General features: G+C 36.0%; 1 protein-coding gene across 2 annotated transcripts in view; it reads right to left on the minus strand.

Moving 5' to 3' along the window:
- Nucleotides 1–27465, minus strand: part of fgf14 (fibroblast growth factor 14) — a 223082-nt gene that overhangs the window by 10673 nt on the left and 184944 nt on the right. For both annotated transcript variants that reach the window (XM_088913361.1, XM_088913362.1), the window contains exon 4: nt 2799–2997. In XM_088913361.1, the coding sequence (XP_088769487.1) occupies nt 2799–2997 (199 nt within the window). The remainder of the gene's footprint in view (nt 1–2798; nt 2998–27465) is intronic.

Raw genomic sequence — 27465 nt, forward strand, 5'->3', positions numbered from 1 at the left:
ATGTCTTATCCTTAGTTTATAACCACAGCTATGAATTATAAATCCACGGATCATTAAAAATCACAAGGCAAGGCAAAATAAAAATAATTCAAACTGTGGCATCGGAAATCACACATTGTGATTATAACTAGGTCATCTCAATTTGGCATCACAGCAAAAGCATTCCCCATATTAAATGTTCATCACTAAAAAGGTGTCTGACAATTCCAGCAAAGGTGTCTTTGTATCACAAATAGTACCATAGTTTTCCCATGTAGCTCTTCTAGGTATCTACAGTAAATCATTAAAATATTTTTTTAAAAAGTACTTAGAAATTCCTCCTCTATCCTATTTGTGGATTGGTTCAGAAGTGTTCTGAACAATTCTGTATTGGAGGGCCTGTTAAAATTGCCATTGCCTATGCTAATCTTATCAGTGAGTATAGCTCCTCAAAATGTGTTGCTAGAAATGAGTAAAATGCTAATCAGTGTTAACAGGTTATGAAACACCCCAAAGTGTTGATATCACATAAACTACATACTACTGCTTTCATGGGAACTGGCTTTTCTACAGGGAGGAAAATAATTCAGTACTATACCCCAACTATATATGTATGAAGCCCTCCTAAAATGAAATCTTAGGCTTGGCATCAGCAGTCCTGTTCCCCTGTACCCTAACCTCTATTCAGCTTGTCCAGCTTGCCCATTTTGTAAGCTTATGAAATACCACTGCAGTCTGGAAATACAGTATGTTTTCTCCAAACAAATGAATAACAGCAGTATGTCTAATGCAATAGACATGCACATAGGGGAATTATGGCCCAATGAAACTGGAAAATATTATAAGTGATAATCCCTGTAGGCATGATTTCAATATTTCATATTCACCATAAAGAAAACAAAGAATTCCCATAGTACAGCTTGCTCAACTGTCTGTTCATCTATCTCCCCATTTATGAGTCACAATGCGATCTTATCCATTGTAGGTTTTTAAAACACAAACTGGTTGACTGATGAGGAAGGTGGTGTTTGGTTTGGAATCAGTACTGTATTACAGTACTGAGCTTCCAGACAACAGCTAAATGTCCCCACTGTGCACATAAAAACACCTGTTGGGTTTATGTATCAGTATCCCAAAAGGCAATTACATTTACTTCACTTTGATAACAGCCTTGTATTATCAGTGTGAAAATGTTTCACTCTACCAGTATTTCAGATTTGTAAAACAGATTTTTATAAAAATGTTTGTACGTTTGTATAAAAAGCATTTTAATCCAAAATAAAAACATCTCTGATAGGTTTAACACTGGTAAAGTAAGTTTTTCTTTTTATTCACTCTATATACACACAGGTACAGGTAAGTACAGTAGTGTATATACAGTAACTATAAAGCTGGCAAAGGAAATGGAAGTTTCTGTGTCATTCACATGTTAAGAAAAAAATAATTTGGACATTTAAAAAAGGCACTTCTCTCATTCTTAACAACCAAAGGAGTACTTCCTAAAAACTTGTACCACGTGATATCTTCTTCTTTTTCAGCCATTTGTACAGTACAATGCACTCCAAACTACTGTAGCAAAACATATGTTGCACTGTATGTACAGTACTTTTCATTGACATTCATAGACAGATTGGAGTATCTCTATTACAGTTAACCTTTAGAAGAACAATCATCAAGAGGGGCTGAGACCTCTTTTTCTGTATAAATAAAGAGCCTCCATCTTCTTTATCATTGAACAAGTGGGATTATGTGTAAACTGCCAGCAGAGAGTCCTCCATATTTGTGACCTTAGTAATAAGGTTAGGTGCAGATCACAAGAACTGCGATGATATTCTGTCTGTGCTTTGATAACAGCACACATTGTTCATCTGCTCATCTAAATCTCATGACATGTGAGTATTCCATCACTATTAAAAACAAACTAACTGAGGCCAGATATTATAAAAAATAAATGCTTACACTTATATAGCACTTTTCTGGACACTCTACTCAAAGCGGTACCACCAATGTGCAGCATTCACCTGGATGATACGATGTCAGCCATAATGCACGAGAACGCTCACTACACATCAGCTATTAGTGGGGAGGAGAGCAGAGTAATGAAGCCAATTCATAGATGGGGATTATTAGGAGGCCATGATTGGTAAGGGCCAATGGGAAATGAGCCCCCTGCTGGCCCCACTAACACCTCTTCCAGCAGTAACCTTAGATTTTCCCAGGAAGTCTCCCATCCAGGTACTGACCAGGCTCACACCTGCTGAGCTTCAGTGGGTTGCCAGTTGTGAGTTGCAGGGTGATATGGCTGCTGATAATATGTTCACTAAGCCTGACAGCAGACATATAAACAATTTTGGTGATTAATTAGAAGTCTTTTGAAAAAATGTGCTTTGAGAAGGGAACAAATCTTCTCTGTCTCTTTCATTCACCCACACTTCATCCATCCATATCCATTTTCTAATTGTTTCCTACAATTCAGGGTGCATAGAGGAGCCAGATAAGCAACAGGCACAGGATGAGGTACACCCTGGATGGGATGCCAGTCCATCACACTTCAGAAATACAGGCATGCACAAACTCACAGTAGGGCCTATTTTCCCAGAAGCCAGTTAAATTACCTGTATGATTTTGGACTGTGGGAAGAAACCTACAGTAAGTGAACATGGGGAGAACATACTGTACAAGCTCCACACAGACAGCACTGTAGATCCAGAATTGAACCCAGGAGTCAGCATGCTGCCCACCTCACCCACACACACACTCAAAGCCAAAGCATGATGACTTTAAGAGTTGTCACAGTAAAGCAGCAAAGGGCACCTCACCTTCTAATGGCTTAGGCAGGAAATGAGCAGCTGGTTTAGTTTTCTTCACTCGGTTCCCCTTCATGACCTGTCCTTCCTTATTGAGACCCAGGAACCAAGCTCTACCAGATTCTTGTTGTCTGTACAGCATGGACGAGTAGATCACATAATAGTTTTCAAATACCGACTCTTTAAATTTGCATTCTGGTGTGAAGAGTTCCTGTAAGATAAAGCACAAAACCAGAGGTCAGACTGGGTTTCAAGTCATTGTCACTATCAAATCATGTTATTTTTTTGAAAACTTATATTTTTGGTTGACTACAAAGTTGTAAAATGTATGCATACAGTATATTGTGTAATTAGACTTATCATAGTGTATATTTTTTTCTTAATCTGCATCACTTTACATCACCCCTTGCAAATTGGCACTACATAAACAATCGTTCAGTACCTTCATACTGTATTAACATTTATTAAGCCTGTTGTAAAAGTTGTGTCAATGGCCTCTGAACAACAGCTCTAGTTTCCTTCAGTACAATTGAACACTTCTGCGTCTTTCTTCTATGCTGATACTATTTAATACAGAGCTTTATCCTTTCACTGCCCTGAGGTATGGCATTGACTTCTTCCTTGGTTAATACCTGAGTAAGTGTTTAGTACATTAGCCATTTCTCTTTGCTTGACTAATACAGTATATTGCTTAGGGGTGTAAACATACAGTATTAAGAATTACAATTAAGATTGTCCTGGCTCACTACCAGGACAATTTTATAGCAGTTGTGATATAGCTGTAGTTTTACAGTACAGTATGTATTAAGCATTAACAAAGTCTGTCTATGAAATACCTCAAAATTCTCAAACCTCAACAATCTTATATGTATGTTGGCATCCACTTGAAGAAAGTCTGGTCTTGCTATACAGACTACTATTTATATATAGCATCTGGTTTACACAGGGGGATCTTAGATATTATAAACTGGTTTTGTCCACATAATTACATAATAAATTAAAACTTCACAGAGTTTCAGTGAAACTACAGAAGACATGGTACGTTCATTCTCCTGTTTCACAATCACAAAGAGACCAGCAAAATCTCGTTTCTTTTTTCACACTCGAGTAAGAAGGAATTCATGCTCTAGAACTTGCAATTGCAATTCGAGCTTCTGGGCTCTTCTTTCTTTCTATACTTACATCTCCATTCTACAATGCCTGCCTATGGAGTTGCCTAGAGGGCGAGGTTGTCTACAGTATATAGCCAATGCACAATCAGTTTTATACCAGGAATAAAAGTCATTCTGTTTCATGTTTTGTATACAATCTTAGCAACAGTTAATATCTGATCTCAAATGCTGCAGATAAGACCAGTTTTTGGGACAATATCCTAATCAAATCAAATGATTAGATGAATAAAAAGTGTAGTTGATCTCTCGTAGATGGTATCTTATAAAGATGAATCCTAGATTTTGAGTCTGTGTACAAATTTTTGTTTTGGGGCACAGTTGGCATATTTTTAGGAAATGTTGTAGGGAGTGTTTAGAAGTTGTAGGAATAGGCCGCTAACTGTTTTACTGTTAGTACTCTTGGTGGACAGTAAGTTTAATCTGAGCCAGAAAGAGACTGGTTGGCTTGTCGGACTGCAGCTAAAAATATATAGGTGCTATGCTGGGATCTTCCACATTCCCTCTCTTGGCATTTCTTAAGAGGGTTACAGTGCTGCCGCTGATGCTCGATTATAGCAGTTTCACCATATTTTAGAGATTCTTAGGTAGAAACCTTTTCTACAAATTATTTCCTGACAGTGTTTTAAAATACTGTGTCACTTGTCGGTTTGGCAACATACTTACCATTAATTTTAATAGGTTGGGAAAATTAGTGAGGATAATCAGTAAAATCCATCCATCCATTTTCCTACCGCTTTATCCAGTACAGGGTCACGGGGAAGCTGAATCCTATCCTGGCAAATAATGGGCACAAGGCTGAATATTCTCTGGACCGTATACCAGTCCATCACAGGAAGTAGCAAAATCACTGGGGCGAAACAAATAAACCTCAATGCCTTCTACAAACAGAGGGGTTGACGGAAGACCAAGAGCATTATGGAGTGTTTGGCTCACCCCCTCCATTTTGAATTCAAACTACTCCAAATTAGGAGAGGCCTCTAGGTGTTAAGGGAATAGATTCAGGAAGTCTTTCATCCCCACTACAGTCTCAAACAATGTTGAATTACCTATCTGCTACATTCTTTGCTGGTTATCAAAAGTTATATTTTTATTCTTAAGCACAATCTGGAATTTACACAGCATATCTACAAATTTCTAATAAGTGGATATTCTGTTTAAATTCAGAATCTCACTTTTAGGTTATATCTTCAGGCACAACAGTCTCAAGATACTTTGCCTGAAGTTTTTCAATCAACATTAAAATGATTGCATTTCATTAAAACATTAAACTTATTGCAGCTGTGAGGAATGGTACACTGCAATTTGGGAAAAAAATCCATTAACCTTTTCTTTTCTAAAATTTTATATTCCAAATTAAAACAGCAGACCAAAATTATATTTCTCCTCTTCTAAAAGCTTCTTAAACTTTACAAAGAAATAGATGTTCTGATAAAGCATTGTTTCAACAGTGTTAGCTTGATGAATGTGTTGTCAAAATCAGCCTCTATTGGTTTCTTTTCACACTGAGTTGAAAGTGGTATTTACAAATAGTTAAGAATTGACCTACTCAATTGAAATGACAGCCTACATAATTCCAATTCAAGCGAAAGGACAACTGCTGTGTCACGAGGAAAAGCTCCACTGCAGGCAGAGTCTCATTCACAAAGAAGAATGCTGACAATAAAGCACTATTTTATGAGCATCCTTTAATTCGATATACAGTAATACTCCACCATCCCACAGATCACCATCCCCAAAGCTAAACCTCTTGGCCCTTAAGTGTAACTTTCCACTCAGCTTCAGCCACAATCTAAGCTCTAATAGTAATCTTAAACAAAACAAAATTCTTAATCTTAAACCCAACCCCTGCCCAAGCCCTTTCACTTTCTTGCTTCAAAGATTTCAGATATGTTTGTTCTCTTTGGCATGAGTTACAAGAGAACCTGCAATTGCTCCTGCAAGTCTCCCTATTCATCAACTGATTGACAGAGAAGGAGAAATCATCTTGGGGACTACAGAACCTTGCTTCTCATCTCTCAGTCTTCCTTAGAGGAAGTGTAAAGATAATATTTCACTTTTGCTTCTAAAAATAACATTTAAACTTATGTATTTGAGAAGACACCCTAACAGAAGATGCCCCCAAATGAAAAATGTTATTTCATTGCCAAGACATGAGTACTGCATGTTCTGATCTCCACCAAAACTGATATGTGCAGTTCACTGAAATAACTGACACGACACCAATCATAGGTAAAGGGTTTGAAGAATGCTTCAAATGAAATCCTATGGGAACCTGCTCTTAACCTTATAGATTCAATTCACTTTAAGAGCCAAAGTATATTTGTACAGTATGTCTTATACTGTTCTTCAATGTACTCAAACATAGTCAACATACTCACAGTGATGACATGTACAGTATAGCAGAGGTCATCACAAGTCTCAGGAATCTATATTATTAAAGAAATACATTATTTATAGCTTATCAATCAGCATATTTTTAAAACCTGTTTCTTTCTTAATCACAGGATATACTGTGTGGACTCCACAAAATCTAAACGATTTCAGTCATGGTCAACCAGAAGCTTGGTTGCTGTTCAGAAAACAAGGCTCAAAATTCTTTCTTGCAAAATCTTTTTCTCTCATGTGAAAAAGCAGGTATTGAATATGCATAGAAATTTCCAACAGACAACATTTTTGTTTTTTTGTAGCACTAGGAAATAAGAATGAAAGCAATGATTTATGGCCTGATGTCTTCTTGTTAAACAACATTCAGTAACATCCTTACCATATAAGTGGCAATTTGTAATTTCTATCTAACAGCATGACTCAAAGCTGCTTCCTACATGAGAATAAAATGTGTTCCATCTACAGTATTGCAATCTTCAGCAGAATACATAAAAATTCTAACACTGGATTCAAACAGAAAGGAATCCTCAGATGGTTCGTCTCTCGCTGGGCCTGTGCCTTTAAAGTTTTACCATTGCTTCCAGAAAATCTGGAGTGAAATGTTCTAAAAATCAACCAACCTATAGGGCTAGAATCATAAACCTGCTTGTACAGTCTAAGGTTTTTACATGCACTTTTGCAAGTGCAATGCGAATGAAATTCATGCAACTATTTTGCATACAGTAAATTCTTTCTACATTGCTAATACTGTTTTTCAAATTGGATCTAAGTCCAAGTTGTTCTATCTAAAGCATTGTTACACCATTTTGATTTCTTTAAAATGACTCGCACAGCACATTATAATGACCAGTATTTGAGACAATATACTGTAGCAATAGTACAGCTGAAGGAACGACAATCTTATTCCAAAAGCGATAATCTGTGTAGAAATAATCTAGCTCCATTGAATGCAGAGATGAGAACACATGTTGGATAATGGACTTTGAGATGAAAACTTTGCTTGTTTTTGTTGTCTAATATGGTCAAGGGTAAAATTTTGGATCTGATTTGATTACCTTTGTCGTAAGATTTGATGTGTTATTATTTAGAAACTAGACTTCCAATTCTACCATCGGGGCAACAATAACTAATCCTGCTATTTCCTTCAATATCAATAACAACAATAATTATGACTGCAACAAAGTAATATGTAATTTAATACGAAGAACTCCAATGATCACTGTGTGTTGAAGACAACTAAGTTCTATTTACTGCTCACACATACAGGAATATAGGCAGCCTCTAAATGCACTGGAGACTAAAGCACTCAGTAACAGAAACTCAAACAATAAAGAATGCAACAAATTGTATTTGTTTTCATGCCTCTGTGTAGTACAATAAATGAAAAGAGATCGGCTCTGTGCTCCTCCTTTCTCTGACTGAAATGTAATACTTTTCTTTTTTTCTCCTGCAGTGCTTTTTTATAGGTTGCATTTACAAAGATAACATTGCATTGAGGTGTCCCTTTCCATAAATGTTTGCTCACAATTTACAATGTGTGCTACTCAGATTTACTGCATGTACTGTATTACAAGCACTTAACTTTAAACACAGCATGATGCCTGTGAATAGTTCATATTTCTTGTGTTCGGATTAAATCATGCTGTAGCAGAAAAACAGCTAGGACTTAAAATGACAGTTGTAAAAAAGATTAATGGCCAATTAAACCATATGAAATTAAATTACATAACAGAAGGAATGTAAATTTTAGAGAGCAATCTAGCCCTCTTTGTTAAATATTAACAGAACAACTTTTAAAGCTTTTACTGCAATGAAAGACTCACTCACAAAAATGTAATTCTACAATAAAAATATTGTACTTTATTATTAAAATACAGTCATTCTAGAGAAATAGTCTGAGTAAATGGATGATAGAACATGATCTGTAGGCCAGCTTGTTACCAAAGAGATCCTGCCTACCTGCTAATACATTACTCTTGATCATTAATTATTTTAAGTTATCTGGCTGAAATTTTTGTCAAAAGCAACTTAAATTTGTACTAAATAACTTTGTACTAAATTTGTACTAAATAGAAAAGCAACACAATGTTTCGGCTATGGAGCCTTCATCGTGTGTTGACACCTGAAGAAAGCTCCAGAGTCAAAACACTGTGGTGGTTTTCTCTTTTTTCAGAATGGAATATACTATACTTGTTCCCTTGCAGCCTACACATGCTGACGCATCTACCCACTTAAATTTAGACTAGTCAGGTAACATATGGGAGGGATTTGAATGAAATACCTTGCGTTAGTGTCTCACCTGTGTTTTGAACCTACAACTTCCCAGTTACAAGACCAGAGCCCTAACCATTGCTCTAAAGTAACACTCATTTTGCCTGGGTATGTTAAAATCTGGACAAAACCATATACTCTACAAAGTACAGTACACCCTCACACCTGAAGAAGGCTCCACGGCCGAAACGTTGTGTTCTCTTTCTTCTTTTTTTCAGCATGGAATAAACCTATTACTTGTTCCTTTGCAGCCTACGCTTGCTGACGCAGCTACCCACCTGAACTACTGTACAAAGTAGCCTCAACAGCCAAAGTGTTCCACTTTTTCTTTCCACTTTTAAGCATGAAATCAACAGCTTCCTACTAGAACCTCTTGTGTTAAAATATGTACAGTTTTTGCTTTTTCATAATGTCTACTGTATGTAAACTCTCGAAAGAAGAATCGTCATCTCTTTAAAACTATCCGGTATATATACAGTACATTCATTCCACCTACCAAACCTGCAATGATGACATGGAGACCTATTAAAATAGCTGGGCATTTACTAGAGCAAACGGACAAAAGGGTTTGAACCCACAGCCATCTGATCCAGAATGCAAAGTTCCTAACCCCTACTTAAAGACTACTGGCTTTGGTAATAACGCTTCGGAAACAAGGAGTACACTTTGCTGAAATGTACAGTATGAGCATGTCGTTGCATACAGAGCAAGAGAATAACAGAAATTGGAATAGCTAACTGTGTTTCTTACAGACAGAAATGTGAAGGTGTTACAGCAGTTGCTGACTCACCAAGTACCTGGAACATATTTTAATTTGCACTGTTTAAGCCAAATAATGAGTCAGGTTGTAAGGGTAAGACTATGGGGCTGTGCATGATCAGATCTGTCTACCACTGGTAATAACAAATGCATTGTATAAAGCAGAGCACATATTCTTCTTAAGCTACCCAAACCATTGTTTTAATCTAAATCCATTTTAGGCTTAAATATTGATTATGCTTTCATTTAGCAACATAGTTCAGATTTAACTTCATCTTAAAAGGACTACTAAGGATTAATGTCATTTTTCTGCTTAGAAAAGTACCAGAGGCTGTGAAAGACAAAGGATTACTACAGTAATTGCCTGGCTACTATTAAAACATTATATTTATAATATAGGCCTCTAAGGTAATGCTCAGGAATTATTTTAAAGCTCACTTTTCAATATATAAATCAGATTTTGCTGCTGATAATTAAGTACCCACCCAATTAAAACATTATCTAATATTATTTTCATTGGTTAAAGGTTATCTGTAAAAAGCAAACTATCGTATTCAATTTTGGTATATTTCTTTAAATGTTTTGTATTCCTTCAAATCCTGTTGATTTTATTTTAATTGATTTTATATTTAATATACTATAATTCATTGTAAAGTTTCTTTCTGTAAATTTCCCAGAAACTTTCACTATAAAACTAAAAGGTAACATTTTGCGATCCTAATGCTATGCAGACCCCTACTGGATACAAGAGGATCTGAATTGCCCTGGAACAACATGGTATTGCCCTGCAAATGAAGACATTTCCACAGACTCAGAAAACACTTTTTGGGAGTTCAACTCATGCTCTGATCGTGATGTGGGACAGAGCCATATTCAATTTTATAACATTAAATTATTCTGTAAATGGAACTGATGTACAGTATATACAGGTCACATATGTCTATTTAAGAGGGTGGAATTAAAAACAGAATAAGAGATGCTGTAGATTTCCGTCATAACCTGTTTTGTAATTGCACCCTTGAAACCATGTTGTACGACAAAGTCATAATCACACTAGCTCTGCTTGGAGCTGATTAAAGCAAACTGTTTTACCTTCATGGTTGCCTGGGTCTCTTCAACAAGGTAATTAATTAGAGATCTACAAATTCAGGTATGACTGATCCTTGGCTGGAAAGTTACAGTACTCCGTGAAAATCAGGTTGCAATAGGTAGATAAAGCCACACTTTTTTTCTGCACATCTACCATACATTTACAGTAGGTAATTTCTGTACTGTAAATATATTCTGGTGCAAAGTAAAAATTATTATCAACCTGCATATATTTAAAAAAACAACAGTTTGATATGAGAAAGGGCCCAGTGTTTGTTATTTCAGTCTGACCCAGAAGAGTGCAAGCACAATCTTTTCATGACAGAAAGTGCACGTTCAGTACGTAATTTTACACAAGGTTTCCAAGAAGATATGCACCAAAATGAACAACAACCTTCCAGAACTATTTTCTTTAACCAGACAATGCCTAACAACATTAAGAATACTTATGAAATTACACTGGACCTTTTTAACAACTGCCTTTGCAATTGTGTCACTAGTGTAATTGTGGCATTTTGAAGTCAGTGCACATTAAAAGCAATGTGTCAAAAGTTTACCCTCTGAATTACCGGTGTAGTAAACTATGCAAACATTTTAAAGGCTTGACATCCTTTTAGTTAATGTTTTGTTACAAAAATATTGTTATTTATATTTGGCTGACACGTTTATCCGAAGGAACTTCAATTCTTACCTATTTATACAGCTTGGCATTATATTGAAGCTGAGTGAAAAATCTTGGTCTAATGCACAACCCACAACTTTACAGTTACGATCCCAAACCAGTATTTTGGAAAGTGCTCCTTACTATTTCCATTACAATGGCTGGTCTTTCATTTTGCGACATTTGTACATATGATCACAGATGTTAGGAACGGTGGATATGGTGGTGATAGTGCTACAGTGTACTTAAAAATTAGTTGATTTATCAGCTTAGTGTAACAGCTGTACCATGGAAACCGTGTAATATGCACAACATTTTGGACATGCACAGAGGGAACCAAAGGGCCTATCTGGGCATATACAGTATGTACTGTATCCATGGACTTTGATAGTAAATCCAAGAGATCAATAACATTACCAGAGCCCACCAGAGGACATACAGTAAGCCATCCTGGGCACATACTGTATGGTGAGGTATTTAAGGAACACTGCCCTCTAGTGACTACTACAAGAATCCACGTATATTGAAAGCAGCTGTGACCCCACCAGATGTAATCCCAGACATTCACATGTCCCTCCAGCTCCGAGACAGTGTAGAATTCCCCGGCTCCAAAAAGCTCCAGGACATTTCTATACTATCCAGGCTTCAAGGAGGTGACAGTACCTTTTGCAACAAGCTCAGTGTCAAATGTTCTGTTAATGATCTGCCTACGACACAACACACCAAATTTCATCAGGAGAGTTTTATAATAAAGTTGTTTGAATACTCCAAGTAGCCCTTATGTGTCTACATGAAAAGATAATTGTCCAAATTAGCACAGAGGCAACCAGACATTGCTTATTTTTCCACAACTGCATTCAATGGAAAAGTGCACAGTGCGTAGAACTCAAAATGTCATAATTCATAAACTGAAATTACTTTAAGTACAATTATAAAATACAGATCCTAAAAAAACCATGAATCACCCTATAAGAGAGATTAGCTGTTTTTGTCTGGTGTGAAAGTGCAGACCCACATTTGCATCTGTTATTTAACTACTGTAAATAAGGGAGGTTATGGCCTTCTGTGAAGGGATTACATGCACAACATTTGGGAGGTCACTGTTCTATACAAGCAGAATAAATAAAATGAATGATTGCACACAAAGCTTGTACTGTAATACTGTTATCATATTGTCATACCACAGGTGATCATACAGTACATGAATGAAAGCATACATTTCCATAGGTATTGATCAACCCAGCATTGAGCCTTTTAAAAATGAAATTACCACTGACCCAAGGAAATCAGATAAGGCAATCTGAAAGAATAAGGTTGTTCAAGGCAATAGCAGACCTCTGCATGACTCAAAATCAAAATGTATCACTAATACAGAAGGGTTGATGTGTACTCTACAACTGAATTAGTTGAAATGGTTTAAACCATCATATGAGTTAGCCAAGCAGTGGTTTCAGTAGGTGATGAGAAACAGTGCACAGCAAAACAGCCTTGCTTTAATTTTTTTCATTCTTCTAGCATATTAGATAAATGACGTGGTGAGAGATGTTTTTCCTTTGAACCTCAGCTTTCAAACTTCATTAAGTAGAAACCATCTCTCTTTGTCCCTGTCTGCCTCACTCTAATGTTCCTTTCTGGCTCTCTCTCACACGTCCACACTTTCCTGTATACACCAAGGTTACTACTGCAGCACAGGATGGACTTGCAGAAAGTATTATTAAAAAGTAACCCTTTTTGGAGCTTCAGTATGAATAGATAAATGACTTCTGACCTTTGATTCCATATTTTGTTCTCTCCTATCAACACAATGTGGTCTAAATGATATTTTCCATCTCTCTAGAATTAAACCTGCAGCCATATCACCCTGCAACTCACAACTGGCAACCCACTGAAGCTAAGCAGGTGTGAGCCTGGTCAGTATCTGGATGGGACACCTCCTGGGAAAAAAGGTTGCTGCTGGAAGAGGTGTTAGTGGGGCCAGCAGGGGGTGCTCACCCTGTGGTCTGTGTGGGTCCTAATGCCCCAGTATAGTGACGGGGACACTATACTGTAAACAGGTGCCGTCCTTTGCATGAGATGTAAAACCGAGGTCCTGACTCTCTGTGGTCATTAAAAATCCCAGGGTCCTTCTCAAAAAGAGTAGGGGTGTAACCCCCGGTGTCCTGGCCAAATTTCCCATTGGCCCTTACCAATCATGGCCTCCTAATAATCCCCATCTATGAATTGGCTTCATTACTCTGCTCTCCTCCCTGCTGATAGTTGGTGTGTGGTGAGCATTCTGGTGCACTATGGCTGCCGTCACATCATCCAGGTGGATGCTGCACATTGGTGGTAGAGGGGAGTCCCCGTCACCCGTAAAGCGCTTTGAGTGGAGTGTTCAGAAAAGCGCTATATAAGTGTAAGCAATTATTATTATTATTAAACCTAAAAGATAATTTCACAAAGGGTGCAGTTTGTGTTCCACTTCATAATGTTTCAGAATGCCCAAGAGGACATGGCAAAGCCAGAAACGATGCTTGCAGTGCCAACCTTCAAATGCACAGCATTTCACTAGAAAAAATAAAAGATGTATGAATGTGAGCACGACAAAGATGGCATCAGTTCCGCACTTCAGTGATTTATTTTTCGTAAAAGATAAACATCTCAATCTGCATCAGTTGTAATAGAGTACGGTAATATGGGACTTAATATCATCTTAACATCCACATAATTATAGAGTCAATCACAAACCAGGTTGCCAAAGGTTGTAGTGCTGTTCAAACAATTTTAGAAACTTGGTCATTGCTGGATGGGTTCATCTGCCTTTTCTGTCATTTTCAATGTTCTTTTTATCAGTACTAATCTTTGATAATGAGAGTCTTTCTTCTGTGGATCTAAATTACAATAGTACTCCAATATACTGTATGTGGATTTGTTTATTAAAAAGTGAAATAAACAAGGGTGTTTACATCATGTTTAGTAAGTAGTTTCACAAGTTTATGTTGACTGGGCAGAATTCTGCCTTGTGACTTGATCAGCACCATGACACGCTTGCAAATCATCTCACAACAGAAACTGAAACTTAGTATAATTATAGTGGGAAAATATTTCTGTTTTACATCATAGATTCTTCAGAAAATGCAAATAACAGCAAAACCCATCATCCTCTTGATATTGCATTCACATCTTTAAAAATATTCCCATTGATCAGAGAAAGAAAATTACCCCCATTTTAAATTGATGAGACAATGGGCTGTCTTTATCTGATCTGTTCATGTGAAGCAAGTGACAATGGCCTCAGATCTAGGTGAGCAAACAAAAAGTACTAAGCTAAACGAATTCTCTGTTTAATGACGATCAACATCAATATTCAACAGTGACCGTATCGTTCTGAGTGAGGTCATTAAGTCTGCCTTCATGATGAACATAGGACAAAATAGGCCTCAAGTCATAATCAATAGAACACAGAATAATAATCTTTTCTAACATGAAATAGGATTTCAGAGGAGAGAAGAAGACTAGAGTACCGACAGGACCGTGAGAGAGACACCTCCTTGATACAGAATAAGAAACCAGAATCTGTCTAGATAATGTAAGCACTGGCAGAGACCTGCATGCTTAAGCAAGGGACTTGCTGTCTTTATTATTGGAAATGATAATTTCCCAATTTGGGAATCCGACAGGTTAAAAGACACTTCTCACTTGTGACTGACACACTGCTTTGGAATAAGGAATAGATGCTCATTCATTTAGCATCTGTTTCAGAGAGTGATTATACTTCTGGGAAGGATCCTTGATTGAGAGGTCACAGGTTCCCTCTTCCCTCATTAAAGTTGTCCTGTGGTTTAATTACAGATATAATTCTGTGTGTTCTTTGTCTGTAGAAGGCAGAGCTCTAGTAACTCAGAGATTTGTAAAAATGTTTATACAGCCATAAACAGTGTTATGTATGCACTGGTGCACGTGTATTAATTGTAATAAATATTTGTCATGTTAAGCATGCTACTTTACTACTAAGCTGTGCCGGAGAAACCAAGAGAGTCAGTGTGCTCTGACTATAGGGAATGTAATTAATGTTAATGTTTATAATTTGCTTGCACATGTCAGGACTTGATTGATATTTGATTTGATACTTCTTTTACAATTCTGACACCCTAACACAGTGCAATACATATAAATAAGTACATATATACAGTATATACACACTGCATATATTAGTGAAAGAAAAAATTGTGTGTTGTGAAGTTTTGCTTCAACCTAAATATGCTACAAGACCAAGCTGTGAAAAATTAAAATGATTGTTTCTACTGCCCTCCTGCCTCTAATTTTCTACAGTTTTGCTCCACTATAAATGTCTAACCAAAATCATACTTTGCCCATTGACACAGCTGACCTACATTTCACAGACAGAGATAATGAGCCAATCCTTGTATAAAAGACTGACTAGGCATGAGTGGCAGAGTCTGCACCAAGACTCTTGACCTGACAGCACCCTGGAAAGAGGCACTTTCACAGACGCATTAGGGGAAGGAAATAGGTCAATAAAAGATGTGCATTTTATGTGCAAGCACTACCTGTACATATGTAATGCTTGGAAAATGTAGTACAAGTACAAATGCAAATGCTACACATCTGTCTAGCCAAACAGAGGCTAACAAAATGTTTATTAATGCTGCCAGCATAAGGCCAATTAATGTATAAAAAGGGCAGCCTGAAGGAAGCTGCACAGAACTAGCAAAAGCCTGTCCTCACAATTTTACATGCAAATCATTCTTGTCATAAATCTTCATCCATTCCTGGGGCATAATTTAACATGGATGATAAAAAATAACCAACTTTAACTGAAGATACATTCCTGTGCACAATATCTTACATGAAATTGTCCTACAAATGTCCTACAAATTGTTATTTTACCTTAGAACAAAAACAAAATTAAAATGGAAATAACCAGAATTAAAAATGCTTTAAAGGAGAAATGAAGAAAACGTACTTACTTTTAAATCAAATTATTTTGTCCACCCCCTAAGATAGTTTTTTCCCTTGTGGCAAATAAAAAACATTAACCTCAAGTGCAAATAAAGCATTTTTTAATCAAAGGATTATTTTAGACAAACATTAAACATTAAACATTGTTTATATTTTGAAAATCAAAGGATGTGTTAATTTATAGCATTCAAATTTACTCCATTATACTGTATAATAATACTTTTATATATTATATAAGTATATGCACTAGTACAGTATATAAGTAGTTGCTTACCATATATTTATGTAGCAGAATTAAAAATCTGTTTAGACAGCTATGAAATGATCATAGCAATTTAATTTAAATATTTTCAATATACTGAGCTTCAAAAGTCAAATTACTCAATTACGTTTTTTGATGATTTGGTCATTTGTTTAATTGATCATTCATGACTGATCATTATATGTTCAGGCAACCTCGATGGTTGCATAAGCCCAAAATTATCTTTGAGTAGGTAATGGGACACAGCTGATGTAGCTGGTGCATGTCAAGCCTAGTAATATACAAGAATGAAAAAGAAAAAAAGGACTGTAGGAGCATGGAACAGCCCTGCCATGTTGTTGAAGCCAACACCCTGGTTTCCTTCGAGAAATGGCTGGAAGAGTTTTTGACTCAATTTATTTTTTATACCGTACCTCAGTTTGACCAGCTGACCTCAAGACAATGTTTAAAATATCGGTTAAATGATGTGTGGCAAGTTTGAGTCACCTCATGCTCAGAAGGTACTGTATCATTCATGGAGGTGACTTCTTCTGGTAGGTTTTGACACTTTGAATCCTGAAGATACCAGCGTGTATTGGACATCTCCAACAACTGCCCTTGGATTTACAGTTGCCTTCCACACCACTTGCTTCAAAGCCCTTGTTTCACTTGTATCCTCCTGCTGGCAGGGTGGCTACTATACTAGTGGCCTAAAATGTCTTAATACTGGACACTATAACACAAAGTGGTACAGTAGGTGGGGGTGGGTGACCATTTGCTTGAGGTTTTAAAAAAGCACTCTGACCTTAACCTTGATGATGCTACTACTACTGAATGTCTTGTGTTGTCTCTTTTTATACCCCAGGGAAACAGGAAACCTTCTAAGGCCACCCTATAGTTCCACTCCACTTCAAATGAGCAGAATGTTATTTTAGATGTGTTTTTATTTAAGTTTATTTAAAGGAATTATTTAAAGGAATAAATGCGACCCTCTTGTTTTCTGAAATTCAATTCAATGTGACAAATACAGTATGACTTTGTTCTGTGCACTGCTATTATCACAGCATAACAATATTAACATGTTTAAGTGAGAGACACTATCCAATTTGTGACTCATTTTGTTATATGATTTTTGGTCTATTACATTGGAAGGTATGAATAAATCTGGAGGGTTAGGGTGCTGTATAATTATTTTAAGCGTTTTAGTACCTATAAACACTTCTGTCTCATTGATGCTAATATTTAATACATACTGTAGCTTTGTCTTTACTCAGCCTGAGGCATGTCCTTGGAAACCACGTCAGTGAAACGCTCATTAGATGTCATTTTATTTAGATGTCGTCTCTTTTGACATCTAAATGTTTCCCAATTTTTATCTATGAAACATCTTTCTTCAATCTTGTCTACTTCCTGTTGTCGTAAAACTGAAAATAATATCAATTTTAGCCTCCTTTGCAATAGTCTTTTATCTTGCCCCCTCTTGGCTTATGAATTGTTTTTAACTTGATCCCATTATTTTTTAAATGATTTTATGAAGAGCTTTCATCATATATATTTTCCTAATCAAAATGTATTAATACAGTATACTACTATTCATACTATTCCAAAATTAATTTTTGCAATTTTTAATTATTAATTAATTTTTAATTTTGCAATCCTTTGCAAGGATTTAGTCATTTAGTTTTATTTCTGCAAATATTTTACGTAACATTCTAAGATCTCAATATACAACTAATTTGTAGTTTTCTTATTCTTAGGCGGGTTAAAATTTATCAACACAAATGATAAAAATTAATCTTTTACTAGTGATTCTAGTAATAAAACTGAGACAGTATGTTTTCTAAGGCTGCCCAGTCTTTATAGCCTCTTGAGAATAATGCAAAAAGTCAGCAAACAAGATTTCGTGATTATTTTAGAGATTATGATATTTGCATTAGTTTATAGTACTTGAAGGTTTTGTTACTGCCTGTGGATATACACTGCATAACTGAGATTCTTGAAAAGATGCAGATAGTTACAGAAACAAAACATTTTAAAATGCCTCTGTAAAATAACAATATTTTACAAATCTATAAGTAATTAAATTATGCCAATGAGTCACTGAAGAGTAATATTACAATATTATATTACAGATATTACAGAGTACAGGTGCAGCTGATTTTACAAACCCACTTAATTGAGATAGTAGAATTTACTTTTTTGTTTATTTACTTTTTCACACAAAGAGAGTGAATGATGGCTCTTTTTTTAAATGTCTAAGTAGAATTTTTTGTGCATTATTTGTCAAATGAGGTTGCCCATTTGCAGGTACTCCTACACATACATGTAAATAAAATGAAGAGAATTACTGTAGGAGATGTGAGGATGTAACAGGATGTAAATGTAGCACAAATCTGTAGAATCTTTCGGAACCAAAGTAATGTTAGAAGTTCTTGCATTTCTCAAGAAGTAAGCTTTAGTCCAAAATTTAGTACATGTGGCAGACTTACTATAAAACTTGTCAGACATACTGTAATTTATTTTAGTTTTACTAACAAAATATTTGCATTCCTTTAAAAACATTGTTCAATATTTTTCCCATAGCATAAACATTATTTTCCGTTGCATAGGTACAACTATATTAAATTAGAATAAAAAGAGCTAGACTGTCTTCGGGTAATTTCGGATGTACAAGTTTGTCAACTGGATAAAGATTATACTCCATCACCAGCCTATCAGACAGTTTTGAATAATGTGAATAAATTCTAAAACATGAACTGTCCATATATATGTTTTATACATTTATGGTTGTAGTTTTTCAATGCAAATTTAAGAACAGATGGAATTATTTCATATGTTGCTATTTAAATATTTTATACAACATTTCTTTTTCAGACCAATTACAAATGATGAATATTGCCATTTCTGCCATTAGGCTATATTCTGACATTCTGTCTGATTTATAGAGTGTGAAATAGTTATTTCTAATGCTATGATAAAACAAAGTTGTTGTTTTTTTTGTTTCTGACTTAAGAGTTAAGACTCCTCAGTGCTTATTTTCTCCTGTGCCACCAGGAACTCTTTCAGCTGACATTCTTATATTACTAAAACAGAAGCTTGTAAAGCTGAAGTAGTAGATACAGTTCATTACACACATACTGTATACATTCCACACTATAGGCATATCTAATGTATTCCACGGTGTCTCCATATGAGCAGCAGCTGCAGGTGAGGTGAGGATTTCCTAACTTGCCAGGCTAATTGACATGATTAATAACTACAATTTGAGTAATATGTTTTACAAATGTTTTGTGAAACAAAGCAAAACATAAAATGTATATGCAGTGTCATCTACCATTAAGTTTCTGAAAACTGAGAAATTTTCTAATTTTTTTTCTCAGTCTTAATCTAATGTTGAAAGCACAAGACTTCGTAAAAGTACATTAACAGCAATAATTTTTTCAGAGGTAACTGGCATTTGCATTAATGCAATGCAGAAGGTAATTTAAGTTTGTACTAATGCCATACACTTATACATTTGGAGCGGTTTTACCATTCTGCACTCACTGAATTTTAAATATGAGGACAAACAAATTAACTCCAACATTAAAGGCAAGAAACATACACTCCCAGACACTTAAATTAATCCATGTTATTCAACCCTGCCTTAATTTGAGGACTTGCATGATTTGATTAGATCTAGGATCAAGGATCTCTAGGTCAATCTCTTCTTGTTCACAGATGTGACTGCATCTGGATATCCTCAACATGTCCTTTTTCCCTGGTACCAATATCACTTCTACAGCAGTCCTGGACATAATGGGTTCTGGCAATTTTCCGAACAGCAAGACTCCACAATTTATACAAGTTAAAAAAGTTTTTTTTTCCCCCTATCAGGAAAAGCAACAATTATATATATATAGTATATGTACAGATATTTATAGTACTTACTGTAATTATATGATTTTGGAAATTTTAGACATAGAAATCACTTCACTTTTAAATGCAGATGACATGTTTGTATCAATCATTGTTTGAAAATTGATTACAAGTTGTATATTGTGAACTATGTACAATGACAGTGATTGTATAAATGTTTTAAATTCAGAATGTTCTTAGCAATGTCCAAAAAAAGCAAACAGACAAAAGGACACACCAACCGAGTATTGCTCATCCAAAAACATGTTGTTAGTGAAAAAGCTCTTTACCGAGTACTGTTAGAACTGAATCTATAAAGATTGTATAATCTATAAGTTATGTCTCTCTCAAAAATCAATTGTTTAAAATCCTCATAATAAATAATATATTAATCTACATTAAATAGCAAAAAAAAAACAATTCTAGTATCTCAGCATTGTAAATCCCATTTTCCCTGTTTTCAAATGTCTACTGAAACACATTTTCACGGATCATCCTTTTGAAATTTTAATAACATTTCTTGTCATGTGTCTGTTTCTTTTTATTTCATTTCTGAAATCTGGGCTTATCTCTTGCTATTCAGTCCAGCTGTCGCTTCCTGTCATTGTATTTAAGAAGCATACAATTTATCTTCTTTTAAAGTTCATTTGAGTTCTCTTCCTCTCTGTCTTGTTTCTCTCTCTCTCTCTCAGAACTGTCTTCAAATTGTCTTTCTATGCATATCTTAATCTCTTTTTTCATTATAGCTTTTGTTCTTTTTTTAATGCCTGTGCATGATTAATACATGTTGATTGTGAATTTAATCTACAAAAGGAAAGTACATGTCAGGATTTGCAAGACCTGCAAGAAACAATTATTTCATTAATCTAATTCCGTATATGAGGTGGAGGTAAAAATGATCCAGCACCATGTATTGTCAAGTTCTTCCCGTAGTGCAATCAAATGGAAATTACAGCTTTAATTGAAAGAACTTCTGCATTTGATTAAGAAAAATAATTAAAACTCGAAAACAAAGCTATTGAGAAATCCCTTTCCATTTCCAGCCAGGTGATTCTTTCATTTATTGCCACTGAAAACTAATTACTCAATACAAATTCCTGCAGCTGTTTTTTTTTCTCCATTTTAACAGTTGATCAGCTCAGTCAGTATTATTTTAGCGCAGGGATCTCCAACCACAGGCCTGGAGAGCCATATGATCATAATGTCTTCATTCTAGCTGAGCTCACAGTTAGATAGATAGACAAGACTTTATTAATCCCGTAGGAAAATTGATGTGTTACAGCAGTCCAGCCCAAGACAAGCAAAAACAGACATCAGAATAGTTATAAAAACAGAAGACAACAAAATAAATATAAAATAAATAAATACATACGTGTGTGCAAAATGTGATGATCATAGTCACTGTAGAAACAATAAAATATGTGCAAAATGTGCATAGGTTTATACAGACTGATTGTCCAAAAAGTACAATGGAGCAAACATGCTGTCCACAGACAAGCAAATGAAGGGCTAACAGTCCTAGCCAAGGGCAGCGTTACAGTATACACCCTGTTCCCTTGAACACCGTAGCTGGAGCAGTCTGTTGCTAAAAGTGCTCCGCTGCCCAGTAACAGTCCCATGAAGCGGATGAGAGGCATTGTTCATGATGGCTGTGAGCTTGGTCAGCATTCTCCTCTCAGCCACCACCTCCAGGGGGTCAAGGCTTATCCCCAACACAGAGCCAGCCTTTTTGATAAGTTTATTGAGCCTATTTGCATCTTTTGTCATGATGCTGCTGCCCCAGCACACAACAGCGTAGAAGATGGCTGCTGCCACCACTGATTCATAAAAAATGTGTAGCAGTGTTCCACACGCACCAAAGGACCTGAGCCTCCTAAGGAAATAGGCTCTGACCTTTCTTGTACAGGGCGTCAGTGTTACCAGACCACTCCAGCTTATCATCCAGGAGTACCCCTAAGTACTTGTAGGACTGTACCCCCTCTATGTCCTCACCCTGAATGGAAACAGGGTTCAGCGGAGACTTATTCCTTCGGAAGTCTAAGATCATTTCTTTGGTCTTGCTGGTGTTAAGCTGGAGATGGTTAAGATGACACCACTCCACAAAGTTGGTAATCAAGCTCCTATATTCCTCCTCCCTCCCCTGTTATATGATCAGATCAATCAGTTGCTTGATAAGAGTGGATTTGGCATACAGTACTTTCCAGTTTCTGGTTATTGACTGAGGCTACCTATAACACTTGCAGGAGGTCTAAGACTCTCCGTTGTGGATCCCTCAGAGATACAGCAATCGGAGCAGTCCGTGATTGTTTGGGATCTTGTAACTCCTCTTGGGATCTCGCAACTTTCTCACTGAGTTCAGTCAGGGGGCTCTAAATATGGATCTTAGGGGCAACAGCCCTGAAGGTGTTCCAGGACCTGAGGTCAAGATTTGAGTTGGTCTAATCTTATCTTCATTTGATCATTCTAGCCCTTCTTTGGAGATTTGAATCTAGTGATGATTTAAAGCAGGAGTGGTTACCTCTGGTCCTGTGAAGCTACAGTACAGGAGAAATCTTTCATTAATAACTTCATGTAGACTGTAGTAGGATACTGTTCAATTAATAGAAGAGTAAACAATATATTCATGTACTCATAATCATTATTACCATTGTGTATAGTAATAGCTGGAATTTGTATAGTGCTTTCCATCCTAAAGGATCCTATAATCCTACTGTCAGGAATAGAAGGACCGCATGACAGCCATTACTTATCAATAGCTTTACCACACAGCACATCAGGTGAAAAAGTGCCAAATTCACTACACCAATGTATTTCAGAGGAAATATTAAGGAAGTTATATTGTGCAAACCCAAAGAGGAAAGAGATTCACATAAACTGTTCGTCTTTCTCATCTTTATTCTAGTTAAATAGATAATCAAGGCAGTGAAAACATGTTAACACTGTGCTCTCTAGCCAAAGCTTGAATCATGTTTACTTTCTGCTTATTAAGGATCGCTAATCATAATCCAGGCAACAGTGATGTCTGTTAAATGGGTCTTTGAATCATGGGACTATTGTGCTCATACACATTACAGGTGTGTAATATTGCAAAATTGGTTTTGGTAAATGGACAAAAGACTATGAAAGCTGTGGTGTGCGGACGCGTTTCCCAAATGCGTGCTAGTGCCAAGTTGTTTCTGCCTCTCTCAGAAGCTTCCATTCCAATAAACTTTTAAAATGAATGTTACCTCTGTTACCTCATTTTTGTTTTTCTTTAGTACTGCAAATTGGAAGGACTTTTCCTTTAGTTAAATTTCAATTTTACACATTTGCACAAACATTATAATCATTATTCTTGTCAACTGAATACATTTTAGTTTTCATTCTGCCAGGGTATTAATATGGGAATATGTACAATTTTTAATGAACCCTAATATTTCTCAAATCTGAATAAGACTAGACTATCATGTAATGCACCTTAAATAAATCTGTGTAGGACCTGTACTCACTATGGCAGTCATGCTGTATTGTTTTTTTATTATTTCGCAGAGCCTTATTTCTGTAAATCGGTGTATCAAGCATCTGTAAACTAAATTAGGAAATGGAATACTCAGTATATTGTAGTATTTATACAGTATCATATATTTCCAAAATCAGAAATAACAACAGTGTCTAGACTGGTACCAGACTAAGGATTAATAATCACCAATTAGATGATTTAAACTATAGCTCTTGTAAATCAAATTACAACATGAGTTGTTTATTGAGTAATCTGAAGTAATGAAACTAGCAGTAACCTGGTGGTAGATATAGTAGACCATTAAAGAGAGGGTTTCCTTTGAGCAACCTAAGCCCTCAATTCACTGCAAAACAATTCCCCAAGGGTTCTGACCTTTACGACCTGTTTGTTTTTACACCTTCTATCTTAAAAAAAGTGGTCTAGGGTGTCATGTTTTTTCAAAGTCTGTTTGTGACATATGAGGACACATCTTCTTCATATTATATATGAAGAAGAAAAAATTAGTGAGATATCTGTATATGTCAAAACAAAACTTGTTATGTCCTTTGCTCTCTCTTGTGTAGTATAAAGACTGCTAATTTATACTTGTACTATATAGATCTCGGTACATCTGGGACCTTAAATTTAGAAATTTTTAAAATGTGTTTTGTTATCTAATACAAATACTGGCAACTTGCATTTTGTAAATAGGATATTAAAGAAATGTAAAACAAAATAATTTGATGTAAATTGAATTATTTGGTACACTACTTGGTACAGTATTTATCTGTCCAATAAATTCTGTTTTGTGATTTTATATCTTTACATATATATTTAGCATGCTCTGCAAGAATTCACATTACAGTCTATCCTTCAAAGAAGACTTGTGCTTTCAATGTGTAATAACAATAACTGTGTAATGGATGACTTTGATGCCACTCCAGTTTGGGACAATATATAATGGTAACTTACAGTGAGAGAAAATTTAAATTCATTTTATTTATATTTTTTAAAAGGAAAGACAAAGTATCCATTTCATATGTTATCTCAGGAAAAAAAACATGTTTTCAAATGTTACATTCATCAAATGGAATCACCTTATCTTTTTTTAAGGATTTGTTTGCTTAACACAAAGCTCAGGCTCAGACTTCAAATGGTCACCCACCTCCATTCAAGACTGCTAAGTCAGCATTGTTAAACATCCCTTTTATACACAGGGTTCTTTGGAGATTTGCAAATGAACCAATTAAAGATTTTTAACAAAACTGAAGTTAATTAATCTGCACATTTTATAATCCTAGTTCCTGTTTTGCTAAGAGAGCTCAAGGACATCCACTCATTTCAAGGATTATTTCAAGCAGCAATTAGGGACTAATACAGAATCACAGTCTGATAGTCTCTTCAGCACTCAGGTGCTACAAATAACTCACGATTTATTAACAGAAACATCATTCTGGCAATCCAAAATGTGCACTTTTAGTTGATTTGGGCAACACAGAATTAAAAAAAAATCCTATTTATAGATGTACCATTACTAAAATAAATAAATACAGAGCTTATTTAACAAATGTTCAGGAGGAGGTCAAATTCATCAGTTGATATGCCTCCCCGGTTTATTCCTTGAAAGTGAGGGATGTTGTGACAGCTTTGATCTTTGATCAGGGCTTTCATGATCTGAACCAGGTGAGGTAACGTCAATAAACTACACCTTCATATTTGTAGCTTTGTTTCATTATTATAACTACTGAATCAGCAGATGATTTGATACACAGTAACAAAGTCCCATTGTATACCTGTATTAATAATGTTCTCAAAAAATATTTTAATGCGCAGTAACTCTTTGCGTTACTCAGGAAGATTATACTTCATCGACATTTTATGTAATATACCTTTGCCTACTGCCTTGTCTCTCTCACACCTGAAGAAGGCTCCACAGCCGAAGCGCTGTTTTCTTTCTTCTTTTTTTCAGCATGGAATAAACCTATTACTTGTTCCTTTGCAGCCTACGCATGCTGACGCAGCTACCCACCTGAACTTTTATGTAATATGCTGTGTATGTAGACCTACAGTATGTTGTTCAGTCAGGCTCATGATTACTTCTTAAATTTAAATTGTACCACCTTCTTGTATATACCAAAACACACTGTATAGCTGCCAAGCTCTGTCTGTATTCAGCTTGTGCTCATACAGTATTTAAAGCATATTAACCTTACAAAACACACATTTTTAAAAAATGCCACCCTGCTGAATAGACTTCACTTTATCCCACTTAACAATTAGAATGCCAGAAAGAGAAAAAAAAACTCTGGTGCATTTATCACTGGGGATATTTATGTATTTGAACTGTGCCCAATGAGACAAGAAGTACTCTTGGCATTACACCCATTATAACTTATAACAGTAAGAACAGTTCCAAACAACAGGAGGCCATTCATCCAGTCTGGCTAACCTGGTGTCTCAGACTTTTTGTGTGCAGATGCATTATGTGACTGATGGATTATGCATGGATGGATTATGTAAGGATGGATTATGTGACTGTTTTTTTCTGTTCAATATTTTCAACTTTGCATGTTATAGTTTCCTAGTTTTTAAATGAGGGCATATAAGTTAAAAGTATGTATCCTAGTGCTAACATATCAGCCTCTGCTGCATAGCTAAGATGAATCTAGGCAGTTTCTATCATGAACATCTCTTCCAGGAAAAGCGTGATTCTTTGAAGGTAAAGATGCTAACAGGCGAACTGGAGACGAGCAAGGTTATATCAGCCAAAGTGATTCCTCTTTCTATACCCAGACGACATTCCCTGACAAGTACTGCTTGTCAACCCACAACTAAATATAGAACAAACAGCACTTTTCAGTGTAGGTGTGTGTTTTGCTCACTGCATAGCTCTTTTTGAACCTTTTTGAACTCTAAATCCCTTTTCCTTGATTTTGTCAGATTTCACTTTTCATTCAGATAACAGAAGGTTTCAAACCTGACCTCATATGAGTGTTCTGCTCCAAATTCAATTAATTGCCCTACAGCTAAAACTCCATTGCATCGATTGAAACCACCCCCTTGACTCTTTGAAGAGCACTTCTCTGTTTATGTGCTGTCAAACTCTGCTATTTCCCACTGTGCTCTCACATTAGGAAAGGTTTTTCAAGTCTCAGACACAGATCCTACAGCGTTAGTGCTTTCATAACCTCAGGAATAAAACAGCAGAGAAAACAAGAACAATAATTGTCATGATAGGAAAATGAACTGAACTGCAAAATACTCCAAACTTAAGGGTAATTGGAAGTGACTCGTTGATAGTCACCATGGCAATAAAGTTTGTGCAATGAAAAAAAAAACATGGGTTCATTTTTTAATCTTTTATTGCAGTACAATGGCTTGCATGCTAAGGAATCTCTTATGCAAATCACATGGAAGGATAAAACCAGCAAAGATTAGAGAAATATTGATCTTAGTGATGCTGATTTGGGTCAGCAGCAGGCAGCCAACTTCAAGTACAAAGAGGTCACTAAGTTTGGTTTTCCAACACTGCACAGTATGACAGAGCCTAGCCTTCACTTCACAAACAGATTTTGGTGCTACAGGCACCAAAACCTCAACAGTCCAACAGGCCATTACCGACTTCCTCATCCATGATCTCTGAATTGAGGCCACACTTACGTTTAATGATAGTGCTTTAATGCAATGCACTGGCCTCTTCTAATTTGCTATCAGCCTGGAGGTCTTCTAAACAAGCTGCCAACTCTTTTCAGTGAGGGCTGAAG

Source organism: Atractosteus spatula, chromosome 4, assembly GCF_055471065.1.
Source record: "Atractosteus spatula isolate fAtrSpa1 chromosome 4, fAtrSpa1.hap1, whole genome shotgun sequence".
Lineage (NCBI taxonomy): Eukaryota > Metazoa > Chordata > Actinopteri > Semionotiformes > Lepisosteidae > Atractosteus > Atractosteus spatula.